At 43.3% G+C, this 12,938-nt stretch overlaps 1 protein-coding gene across 5 annotated transcripts in view; it reads right to left on the reverse strand.

Annotated features, from left to right (window-relative positions):
* The window catches only part of BRSK2 (BR serine/threonine kinase 2), a 245,953-nt gene that overhangs the window by 12,942 nt on the left and 220,073 nt on the right, over positions 1-12,938 (reverse strand). For 3 of the 5 annotated variants that reach the window (XM_063944693.1, XM_063944690.1, XM_063944689.1), the window contains exons 18-19: positions 7,641-7,730; positions 800-847 (exon numbers count right to left, since the gene is read on the reverse strand). In XM_063944693.1, coding sequence (XP_063800763.1) covers positions 800-847; positions 7,641-7,730 — 138 coding nt within the window. The remainder of the gene's footprint in view (positions 1-799; positions 848-7,640; positions 7,731-12,938) is intronic. The other 2 variants (XM_063944692.1, XM_063944691.1) reach the window with 1 other exon arrangement.

Consider the following 12,938-nt stretch of genomic DNA (forward strand, 5'->3'; position numbering starts at 1 on the left):
TGGCAAAGGTCACTGCAAAGAAAATCAGAAGTACAGTACTGTGCTGAGTCTGTTCTGCTCTCTGCGCAGCTGCCTGCACCATACTTCTGAAGAGAACACTGCAAACACGGCGCAGCAAGAGCTGGATACATTTTTCTGTATCAGGCAACCAGGAGTGCAAGTGTGTGTGTGGTGGGATCACTAGAATCGTACAGGTCCCTTCAGATCAGCCCTTTAATAAGGGACACATATGAATTATACAGATTCTGTGGTTAATACCAGGTGAGATGGTGACTAGCCATCCCCAGAACCTGTGTAATTTATATGTGTCACTTATTGAATGGATGGTCTGTCACCCTTATCCCTTGGATCAGACCTCCGTCACCCTGCTCTATATGGGAGAGGGGTTAACAATAATTTTTACCTGAGGAGAACATCTCTTTTTGTTTTGAGACACAGCCAAAGGCCACATAGATATATTAAACTCTGCCTTCATAAGGATCATTCTAAGCTTCCTGGTTCAGTTTATTTAGAATTTGATTTAATTAGTGACAATGTTCTTCACTTCCAAAGTGACACAGCCCCATTAGTGAAAGACTATCTACCAAGTGGAAGGTCTGTATGTATGTAAGTCCTCCTCAATATGTATATTTGTGTGTTCATGGATGTGGTGTAAGTGTCTGCATTGTGCTCAGGGAAAGGGTGGGAATCTCAGGGAGGGGGTTGTTATGAGCCGGGGAATCTGCGTGGGTAGCGAGGAGGGAGGGAGGAGCTTAGCAACAGCAGCAGAGATATGAGCACATAGCCAGAGGGTCCTTACCACATTTTGAGAGCTTCCCACTGAGATACTCCATACAGTTATTGGGGTCTGAACAGCACAAGGGGAAAAACAGGGTGGGGGAAATGAACCAAACATTCCCACACAAAACAGCCACCCCCCAAAATCTCCACACTCCAGGGGGTAAATTTACTAAGATGGGAGTTCTATTTAAGATGGGAGGTTGCCCGTAGCAACCTATCAGATTCCAGATATTATCTTCTACAAGGTGCTAGATAAAAGAGAAGTAGAATATGATTGGTTGCTATGGGCAACATCCCATCTTCAATAGAACTCCCATCTTAGTAAATGTACCCCTAGTTGTCATTACTCCACATATGGGCTGATAGCACTATGTGCACTGTAGAGTGTCAGGCAATCACATATGATTATCAGTGTAAGTTTAGATTTCAAGTAATACTGTTCTTAGAACTGTCACCCACACACTGCGGAGGCAGCCATTTTGGATTTGGAAGAAATGTTCATAAGAATGCAGGCTAGCAATACAGCAGTGCCTTAGTCATATCACTAGTGACCACTGAATATATATATATATATATATATATATATATATATATATATATATATACACACACACACAGAGCTTCCTCAGCTATGTGTGGGTGACAGGGCCACATTAAGGTCTTGTGCCCTCTGGTGTTAATTCCATGTACTTTGCTAACACTTTTAACTCACTGGGGTAGATGTATTAAGCCTGGAGGAGGGATAAAGCAGTGATAAGTGCAAGGTACTAGCCAGTCAGCTCCTGTCATTTTTCAAATCTGTAATGATTGGCTGGTATGTTATCACCTTGCGCTTATCACTTCTTTATCCCTTTTCCAGGTTAATACATCTGCCCCATTGTTTCCAATGACACCATACCACTCGTGTTTTCACTAGTGTCTGGCTATTCATATTTTCCAGACGCATTGTGAAAGCCTACAGTGAGCCCAAGTGACCTGTAACACTAGTAGCAACTTTTTTTACTTGAGTTTTTTTCCACACACAAAAAAACCCCACACCAGTTGGTACGAGGCCTATGTGACCGTTTTGTGCACTGGATGCAAGTTATGAGGTTTAGGTAATCTGCCAGGTGGATAAAATACATACTTCATTCTCATCAGATCCAAGCTAAAAGAATTACTCTATGCTGCCTTTGTGTGATTCAAGGCCTGTAACACACACAAAACTGGGCACTATTGGTCATGAGAAGGAGAGATGACTTATATTGTTGCCAGGCCAATCAGATAAAATACATAAAACATACATACAGCTGTTACTATACACTTCTCCAGGAAAGTGCAGGAGTGATGTCTATGGAGTTCTATGGTGTTATTAAGCAAATGTGGGACATGCACCCTGGCCAGTTGATTATTATATTTTAAATGACTGGTCTGGCAACCCTAAAATTAACTCTTATACATACCTCTTAGATGGGTATTCAATTAGCGTTGTTGTGTGGTATGTATAAATCTGCTATGCTAGCGATGACAGGGTAGCGGAGTAACGCTTACAATACTGGCACCATGCGCCCATTGCTACTAGTTGAATACCCCCCTAAGAATTGAATTTTTTTTGTATTTCTGAAATAAAACCTCTGTGTCCTCTGGACATTGGAACAAATAAACCAATTGGTAATAATCTGCAGAGGGATCTTTCCAGAGAGAGAAAATAAAGCATGCTCTACGGCAGGAGTGGGGAACCTTTGGCCCTACAGCTGTTGTTGAACTACACATACCAGAATGCCTTGCTATTGTTTTGCTATTTGGCCATGCTAAAACTGTTGCAGGGCATGCTGGGATGTGTAGTTCAACAACAGCTGGAGGGCCGAAGGTTCCCCATCCCTGCTCTATGGCATATAAAGCACATCTAAAGGGGTCCATACATCTACGACTAGTTGCCACAATTCCCTGATCCCCTAATGCTTGGGTCGGGCGGGGGGTCAACATGTTGAAACTCCCTGATTTGCTGTTCCACCCCAAAAAAAAAAAAAAGAGAAGACCAGGCTCGTCAAATCAGGGATTTTTAACATGCAGAATTTCCCCGATTCCCCAGCAGATCGCCGATCATCGATGCCCACGGATTGGGGAATTGTGGTGTGATGTTAGGCGAAACTGTACATTGAGCAGTAAGAAATCAGTTTCTTTTCTCTCATCTTATTTTTCTACTTGTTATGAAGCGCTCTTGGTAAAATGAGGAAGGAGCTGTACTGCAGATGTATACTTGGTGCAGAGTTAGTCACTTAATGTCTCAGGCTGCACAGTGTAAATACGTCCCCATACAGTTGTTCTGAAACCTAATTAGTTTTAAAGGTTTGTGAATACTCTTGTAGAACATAGCTCAATAAAATAGTATAAGAGCTGGAGAGAATTCTTGCTATGGAAAGGTCTCCAAATTACCACTGTATGCTTCAATTTCACACACTATTCATTTTAGTGTACTGAAGGACGGCAAGTAAGAAATGGGTCCACGTTAGCCACTAGTAATATACTGTATATCATAATATAACAATGAGACAAAGAGATGGTTCAAAGCCAACATAAACTCCCACAGAATAGATGCTGTACCCAATGGGTGTTCAGAATATGATACAAGTCAGAGCTGTAACATAATGACAATAATTACATTGTAAGCTTTTGGGGTTCTAATGCTAGTCACATATGTTGTGACATCAGGACACTGGCCGAATTGTCTAGTGTGTGCTGTCTAAACTCTGCTGGCGGAGCCTGATACTAATCCAATCAAAAATCAATTGGAAATCAATTTGATTATTATCAACCATGTGCTAAATGATGACAGCTACTGGAGAGAGAGAAAGAGAAAGAGTGTGTGTGTGTCATACTTACCTACTCTCCCGGATTCTGCGGGAGACACCCGGTTTTTCGAGTAGTCCCCCGCAGCCCCGGAAGAGTGGGCACACCTCCCGCATTCTGCCCACTTCCTAGTGAAGTGGGCAGAATGTAAAGAAAGACATAGCGAAATCGCGGACTGGCGGAGCCTAATGACGCGATTATATGCTAATTGCGTCATTTTAGCCCCGCCCCCTATGCAAATATTACCCAACTGTGCACTTTTCCTGGTGAGTAGAGGCTTAATGATGTAATTATGTCAGCGCCGCCCACCTGCTTCTCCTCTCCGGGCATCTCCCGGAGAGGAGATTTGAAAAGTCGGTAAGTATGGTGTGTGTGTGTGTGTGTGTGTGTCAGCATCATCCCACCCCAATAACACATCACATTATCCAGCTGCTTAGACAAAGGTTGAACAGCCGTACCTTGGGGGTAATTCAGAGTTGATCGCAGCAGCAAATTTGTTAGCAGTTGGGCAAAACCATGGGGGGTAATTCCAAGTTGATCGCAGCAGGAATTTTGTTAGCAGTTGGGCAAAACCATGTGCACTGCAGGGGAGGCAGATTTAACATGTGCAGAGAGAGTTAGAATTGGGCGGTGTGTGTTCAAACTGAAATCTAAATTGCAGTGTAAAAATAAAGCAGCCAGTATTTACCCTGCACAGAAACAAAATAACCCACCCAAATCTAACTCTTTCTGCACATGTTATATCTGCCTCCCCTGCAGTGCACATGGTTTTGCCCAACTGCTAACAAAATTCCTGCTGCGATCAACTTGGAATTACCCCCCATGTGCACTGCAGGGGGGGGGGGCAGTGGTGCAAGTAGAAAAAATGTCTTACGGGTACTGCTCTGATTGGCTCACGGATCGGCGCTGAATTAAACTGAGACAGCCGCCGGAGACTGAGGGGAAGGAGATGCGCAGGCTGCACTCTCCTTCCCTCACATCAGTGGCGGTGCGGCGGGGACGGCGGGGAGCAGCAGAGGGAGGGAGGGAAGAGGAGCGGCGGCCCATCGGTGTGGGTACGGCGTACCCACGGCTAAATTCTTACGGGTACGCCGTACCCACCCGTACCCACACACTTGCACCACTGGGGGGGGGGTAGATATAACATGTGCAGAGAGAGTTAGATTTGGGTGGGGTGTGTTCAAACTGAAATCTAAATTGCAGTGTAAAAATAAAGCAGCCAGTATTTACCCTGCACAGAAACAAAATAACCCACCCAAATCTAACTCTCTCTGCACATGTTATATCTGCCACACCTGCAGTGCACATGGTTTTGCCCAACTGCTAACAAATCTGCTGCTGCGATCAACTCTGAATTACCCCCTAGTATCATGTAAAATGTGGTCGGCTGTGTGTGGCAAATTAGACATAGATGATTGTATGGCCTGTGAAAGGGTATCCGGATGGCAGGTCGACCACTATTGACTGACATGGACAAGGTTGACAGTAAAAAGGTAGTCACAAGACGTGCCGACACAGTAAAAGGTCGACATTACTTTTTTTTCCAATTTTTTTTTTTTTTTTTTACATTTTTTACTTTTTTATACTTTACCATCCATGTGCACTACGATTGTGAATAGTAACCTTGCCCGCAGCATGGCAAGTGAAGCGGTGCACTAATTGGGGTTCCTGGTCATGTTACGCAAAAAACACCAAAAACATTAAAAAAAAATCTCATGTCCACCTTTTCATGTGTCGACCTGCCCTGTGTCTACCTTTTCACTGTGTCGACCTTTTTCACATGACAACCAATAGTGGTTGACCTATTTACTGTCAAACTTATCCAGGTTGAACCATTGAGTCATAACCCAGTGTAAGGCCTCTAAAGATACAAATTGCAGACTGCATAATATTCACAGATACTAACCATGAAAATTATTATGGTTCAAATGTAAGGAAACCAAACACTTGAGGCTAAGGATTGTGTGTCTGATGGACGGGATGCGGTTATGTGACGGGCAGTCAGGAGACCGCCAGTCACAATACCGATGCCTGGATCCTGGCATTTGTAAATCCCGCTGACTATGCCCACTAGTGGGTGTCCACGACCCACCCACATCATAGGAATGTACATAGGGCAGAATGTAAACACTGAAAGACTGGAAATCTGGTAATTGAGGCTTATAATAATATTAAGCACCTAAAAACAAGGGCTGAACATAAGCCTGTGACGGACTGTCCCGATGGCCCCTAGTTATTATTAGACCTCGGTGGCCTATGTCACAGTGTGAAACATGATCAGGTCTTCAAAGTACTGTAACTATTGGCACCAGATCCTGGAGCTCCTGTACACGTGTTGGACAGTATTATAGGGTAAATAGAAAAGCTGCCCAGGAATATGGAGCAACGATCCTGGAAATTGATGCATTTCTAGTGAGAGCAGTGTTCTAAGATACACCTCAGCTTTGTGTGAACACGTCACGCGTGTTTGGTGACAGTCCATCTAAAGCTCTAAACCAGGCACTCCCAACCGCGGTCCTCAAGGCACACCAACAGTGCAGGTTTTTGTGATATCCAGGCTTCAGCACAGATGGTTAAATCAACATAACTGAGCTACTAATTACGTCACCTGTGTTCAAGCCTGGATATCACTAAAACCAGGACTGTTAGTGTGCCTTGAGGACCGTGGTTGGGAATGCCTGCTCTAAACCATTCAGTTTTATACAGTGTGATATTATATACTATTCTATCCAGCTTTGATTGTGAATCTTATCTGATGAAGGATTCCAGAAGTCCTAAAAGCTTGCAATGTAATCTTGTATCAGGTAACCATTAATAGTTATCACTTTTATTATTATATCACTTTAATTGTTCCAACTATGAAAAATGAATCCACTACCTGGAATGCTGACGGTATATGCTGCAAGATTGTGATTAGTGACATCTAGTGGTCAGAGGTTGTTTTGCATGATAAAGACACCATGGCCTTGTTTTGTTATAGTTTATCAGTTTACCTGCCGACCTGTCCTGGGCAATGTCAGAGTGCAATGTTATCCTTCTGATTTTCCTGCTTATTTTCCAATTTTAGACTTTGACCATTATAGGCTCTTACCCACTGCGGTCAAAACACACAATCCTTTATTTATACTGTACTAATATAATAGGATGTAAATTGGTATTTGAATGGAACTCCCTGGTTTCTGTGACCCAAAAGCACCTGCAGTGAGGAGCATCTGTGCTGCATCCGCTTATATGCATGACCACTAGAGACGGCATGTCACCTAAGTGACCTCCATATGACCGTCACTACTGCGTATTAATGCAACACCAGTGGGCAACCGGCCTAAATATATTAATCAAGTGTGGTTATTGAAAATGTAGGAAAAGCTAAAAATGGCTCCGGTTGATTTATACAGGAGTGGACTGTAAATCTGTACACATATAATATACCTGGGCTGAAGCAATATCCATAGGAATGCAGTACAGGCCGCTTTCATATGGATATCAGCGCAGGCTGCAAAGTGCCCCAGTCATGCTACAGGTTTGTAGGAGTATTTTGCACTCTTATGAACACTGGCCCAGCCAACAGTACACTTGAAAGTATTCTGCATTGCTTTACAGTAAAATACAGCACGCATCTCACCTCATTCCAATGCAGTGTGTGTATTTCATGTGTCTGGTTTTAAATGGCTGACATAATAAACTGATAATGTATAACATAACCCATTTGCCTGTTACACAGGAATCTGCACCTTCATTACATTTACTACAGTTGTTTTATAACAAGTATACTCCTAAAACAGAGCCTAATATCCCTAACGGAGCCATCCAGGTGGATAAAAGAACCCACCACAGCCGGCAGGCCAGATGCTGTCTACCTGTGCAATAATGGTATATTACTCATGCAGATCAAGGTCTATGAACAGTGTTCTCTCTGTGTCTAGTTTTCCTCAGCACACTGGCAGCATCATAAAGCCAGAGAGCTAGGAAGGGCGGAGAAGTGATCAGTAACTGGGGATTGGGAATCTTTTATCCTCTGAGTCGACTCTCACCTGAAAGCTGCAGTACAGACGGCTGCTCATGGGAGCTCAGAAGCTGAGTCTGAATTGTCTCCACAACCCGTTTAAACCTCCTGCTGGGACCTGGAATATATAGATCACACAGGATAAATATTAACATCCCTCTTATACTATTTTCAGCCTCTTCTGATGCTTTTCACAGAGGCAGATGTACTAAGCAGTGGAGAGAGAGAAACTAGCAACCAATCATGTCCTAACTGTCATTTTTCAAACACAGGCCGGTATCTAATACCAGCAAAAAATCATCGGGTGCGAAAAACGAAAGTTTTATTGCGACTTTTCCCAATGTTTTGCCGATATTTTTTTTGGGACACTCGTATTAGGACGCCCAGAAAAAAAAATCAATTCTCACGTGAAAACACATAGGTTTAGCTAAACCTGTGTGTTTTCACGTTCGCATCCCCGAAAAGCCTGCACTTATCGAGCCGTGGCTTGTGACAACTTTTTGGGGACAATAGGATAGCCCCCCAGTGATACAATTACCCGCGGTAAATGCTCGCTGGTAATTGGATACCAGCAACAGTCTGTAACATGGCAGTGTGGAGCTGATTGGTTGGAACTTTATCTCTCTCCACTTTATCTCTCTTCAAGGCTTAGTACATCTCCCCCTCAGTCTGAAGTGACACAGTATTTACCATGTACAGTAGATCTCTATTTTCATCAGGTGTAATGGTGATTACCGTGCGCTGATACCATACAGCAGACAGCCATTCTCAAGATGACAGTGTGTACAAGAAGGAGAAGTTCTCAGCAAATGACTTCACTGACCAGCGGCCTGAGACCTATGGACCTCCTTTATCCCCTTCCTTCTACTAAGACTCCCCCTGAATCTGCCCATTTGATGTGGAGGCCCAAGCTGTCACTTCTGCCATTAAACTCTACACTCTACACATAAGATCTACTTGTGATTTGAATACGTCGATGGCCAAATTAGTCAGATCTGTCTTTTTGGTGCACAGTTGCCAGATCACATGGAACTTGTCTGTGTGGCCAGCAGATAACCAATCAGAATTACACTCGCATGCAAAAATCATCGGAGAAAAATCAGAGCGTTTGGATAAGACTATTATTTCACTATAGCTACTTATATTTCACTATATCTACTTATCTGTGTACAGAAGTATCCACATACATATATCCTCAAATCGCACCCAGCCCCATATGTTGTGCCACAGCCTTGCAACCTGCTGTTTTACCAATACCTTTGCAACAAAAAAATACTAATCCTAAACATGTAGTACACTATTTGTGCATTAAGACACAACGTTTAGGAAAAAGTACGTAATCTGAGTAAAGACGAAAGACAGTGGTCTGATACGAGTTACCTGCGCCATGCATCGTTAGGCTTTACCTGCTACTTTATTCCACTTCCTTTGTGAGCACAATTGCTAATGTTATGTGCCATATTAGCTACTCATTACACTGTTAGCGACCCGGGGCCGGATTTTGATCTGGAAGTAAAGCAATAAAAGCATTCTGACTCATACTTGCCTACTCATCAGGGTGGGCCGGGAGGCTGCCGAAAATCAGGTGGCGCTCCCGGCCGCCCAGGAACGTGTGCACATCTCCCGGATTAGCCTGCACCCTGCATCCACTTACCTAGTAAAATAGATGGCCGATGGCGTGATTTGCTCTGAATCGCGTCATCATAGCCACGCCCCCTGCGTCATTGAATAGCGGGGTGTGTGGCTATGATGATGCGATTGTGAAGCCACACCCCACCCGCAGTCTGTTCAGTCATGACATGCCTCCTCCCCGCCCACTATACAAGGCCACGCACCCCACATCTCATATTGCTGTGCAGACCATGGCTGTCTCCTCCCGGATGGGGCAGCCAGAAAGTCGGCAACCATGTCCAATGTTCTGCATCTCCAGGGTGAGAGGTAGGGTTTAAATACTTGCCGCTATCCGTTAGGATTTTCATTGTTGGAATGTCGGTGTCGGCATTGCAAAAATGGGGAGATGTTTAAGTGATTCATTGGCGGACTGGAGGAACTTGGAAGGAGTGCAGGAGAGATGGGGAAAACTAAAAAGTGCAATACTAAGGGCAACAGACCTTTGTATCAAAAGGGTTAGGAAAAGCACCAGGAAAAGGAAGCCAATGTGGTTCACAAAAGTAGTATCAACTAGTGTGAAAGCAAAAAAGATGGCTTTTAGGAAATACAAACAGACTCAAAAGAATAATGACAAAGAGGTGTATCTTGATAGACGGAAGGATGCTAAGAAAGTGATCAGACGTGCAAAGGCAGAAGCTGAGTAGACAATGGCCCAGTCGGTAGATAAAGGGGGCAAAACTTTTTTAAAGTATATAAATGAAAGGAGAAAATCAAATGGAGGAATAATAAGACTTAAGACAAAGAGTGAGAATTTGGTGGAGGGAGACAAGGCAATAGCAGATCACCTAAATAATTATTTTTGTTCAGTATTTACTACAGAAGGAGAAGGGAAGGGGCCACAGTTATGTTGCAAGGACATTCATAAAAATAAGGTAGATGAAAGTACATTTACAGAGGAGAAGGTCCTAACTGAACTTTCAAAACTAAAAGTAGATAAATCAATGGGGCCAGATGGGATACACCCAAGGATACTAAAAGAGCTAAAAGATGTGCTGGTGTCACCATTAACAGAATTATTTAACCAGTCACTAAATACAGGTGCCATTCCAGAGGACTGGAAAAGAGCAAATGTAGTTCCATTGTACAAAAGTGGAAGCAAGGAAGAAGCAAGTAACTACAGACCAGTAAGCCTTGCATCAGTAGTAGGGAAAGTAATGGAAAAACTACTAAAAGAAAGAGTTGTGGAATATCTTAACTCAAACAACTTACAGGATCCAAAATAGCATGGAATTACTGGTGGGAGATGATGCCAAACAACTCTTATTGACTTTTTTGACTCTGTGATGAAAATAATAGATCAAGGGGGAGCTGTAGATGTAGCATATCTAGACTTTAGTAAGGCATTTGACACTGTCCCACATCGCAGACTGCTAAATAAACTTGAAAGTGTGGGGGTGGATTATAGAATAGTTAAATGGATAAGAACCTGGTTGCAGGATAGGAAACAGACAGTTGTAGTAAATGGAGTGCAATCTATGGAGGGAAATGTTACCAGTGGAGTACCCCAGGGATCTGTACTCGGACCAGTTCTCTTTAATAGCTTTGTTGGTGACATTGCAAATGGTATTGAAGGGAAAGTATGCCTTTTTGCAGATGATACAAAGATATGCAACAGGGTAGACACACCAGGAGGGGTAAAACAAATGATTGATGACCTAGCTTGGCTTGAAAAATGGTCAAGAACATGGCAACTACAGTTTAAGCAAAATCATGCACTTGGGTCTCAAAAACCCAAAGGCTAAATGTAGTATCAAGGGTACTATAATGGAAACAACTGAGGAGGAAAGGGATTTAGGAGTCACTATTTCAAGTGACTTAAAGGCAGGAAAGCAATGCAACAAAGCAATGAGAAAGGCAAGTCAGATGCTTGGTTGCATAGGGAGAGGAATCAGTAGCAGGAAAAAAGAAGTAATAATGCCACTGTATAGGTCATTGGTGCGGCCTCATCTGGAATACTGTGTCCAGTTCTGGAGACCATATCTCCAGAAGGATATAAATTCATTAGAGAGTGTACAAAGAAGGGCAACTAAAATGGTGCATGGCCTACATCACAAAACTTACCCGGAAAGGCTAAAAGATCTTAACATGTATAGTATGGAGGAGAGAAGGGAAAGGGGAGACATGATAGAAACTTTCAAATATACCAAAGGTTTTAACAAAGTTCAGGAGGGAAACATTTTTCAAAGGAAGAGAAGTATTAGAACTCCGGGACATACACTGAAACTGGAGGGAGGCAGGTTCAGGGGAAATTTAAGGAAAAATTATTTCACAGAAAGGGTAGTGGATAAGTGGAATAGCCTCCCATCAGAGGTGGTAGAGGCTAAGACTGTGGAGCAGTTTAAACATGCTTGGGATAGGCATGTGAATATCCTTACAAGGAATTAAGGTTCAAAGAGGGTTGCGATTACCTAAAGGATAAAAAAAATGGGCAGACTAGATGGGCCAAGTGGTTCTTATCTGCCGTCAAATTCTATGTTTCTATGTTTCTATCCTGACTGCTGGGATTTAATTCCCAACTTGTTGCACCAGGTGTCTCGTGCCATAAGGCACAAGGATAGGTGTACAAGGACATATATGTACTCTTCTTTGTCCTTTTCATATTATCCCTGTGTCTCTGCTTTTGTTTACTCAGGTATTTTTCATACATCAGTTTATTGATTGCCTAAGTATTAAATTTGTCATGTTTTTAGCTAATATGTGAAAGCCTATGGAAATTTACTGAATTAAAAGGAAACAGAAAAATATGATAGGGGAGAAATGATTGACAGTCACAGGGTATTAACATAGCAAGACCATCCGGTAACCGGTGTTTAGCTCAACACGCATTAGATCGGCCACTATTGGTCGACCTGCATTAGGTCTATAGGTCAACATGGTCACTAGGTTGACATTAGTTTTTTACCTTTTTTAATTTTTTTAAAACTTTTTCATACTTTACGATTCACGTGGACTACTACTGGGAATAGTGGTGGTCATTCCGAGTTGTTCGCTCGTTGACGTTTTTCGCAATGGAGCGTTTAGGTGGAAAATGCGCATGCGCATAGTACGCAGCGCGCATGCGCTTAGTAATTTAACACAAAACTTAGATTTACACAAGCTCGAGCTACGTTTTTTCATCGCTCGAGTGATCGTAGTGTGATTGACACGAAGTGGGTGTTTCTGGGCGGAAACTGGCTGTTTTCAGGGAGTGTGCTAAAAAACGCAGGTGTGCCAGGTAAAAACGCAAGAGTGGCTGGAGAAACGGGGGAGTGTCTGGCCGAACGCAGGGCGTGTTTGTGATGTCAAACCAGGAACTGAACGGACCGAGGTGAACGCAATCTAGGAGTAGGTCTTGAGCTACTCAGAAACTGCAAGGAATTATTTAGTAGCAGTTCTGCTAACCTTTCGTTCGCTATTCTGCTAAGCTAAGATACACTCCCAGAGGGCGGCGGCCTAGCGTGTGCAATGCTGCTAAAAGCAGCTAGCGAGCGAACAACTCGGAATGACCCCCAGTAACCTGTCCCGAGCGCAGCGGTAATGGACCGAGGCACCTTGCCTGAAGCATGGCAAGTGAAGCCAGCCATGCTAGGGGACACGGTGCACTAATTGGGGTTCCCGGTCACTTTACGAAGAAAACGACCCCCAAAAAATGTATAAACTCACATCAACCTTTTTC

The sequence above is a fragment of the Pseudophryne corroboree genome, chromosome 11, assembly GCF_028390025.1.
Source record: "Pseudophryne corroboree isolate aPseCor3 chromosome 11, aPseCor3.hap2, whole genome shotgun sequence".
In the NCBI taxonomy this organism is placed as follows: domain Eukaryota; kingdom Metazoa; phylum Chordata; class Amphibia; order Anura; family Myobatrachidae; genus Pseudophryne; species Pseudophryne corroboree.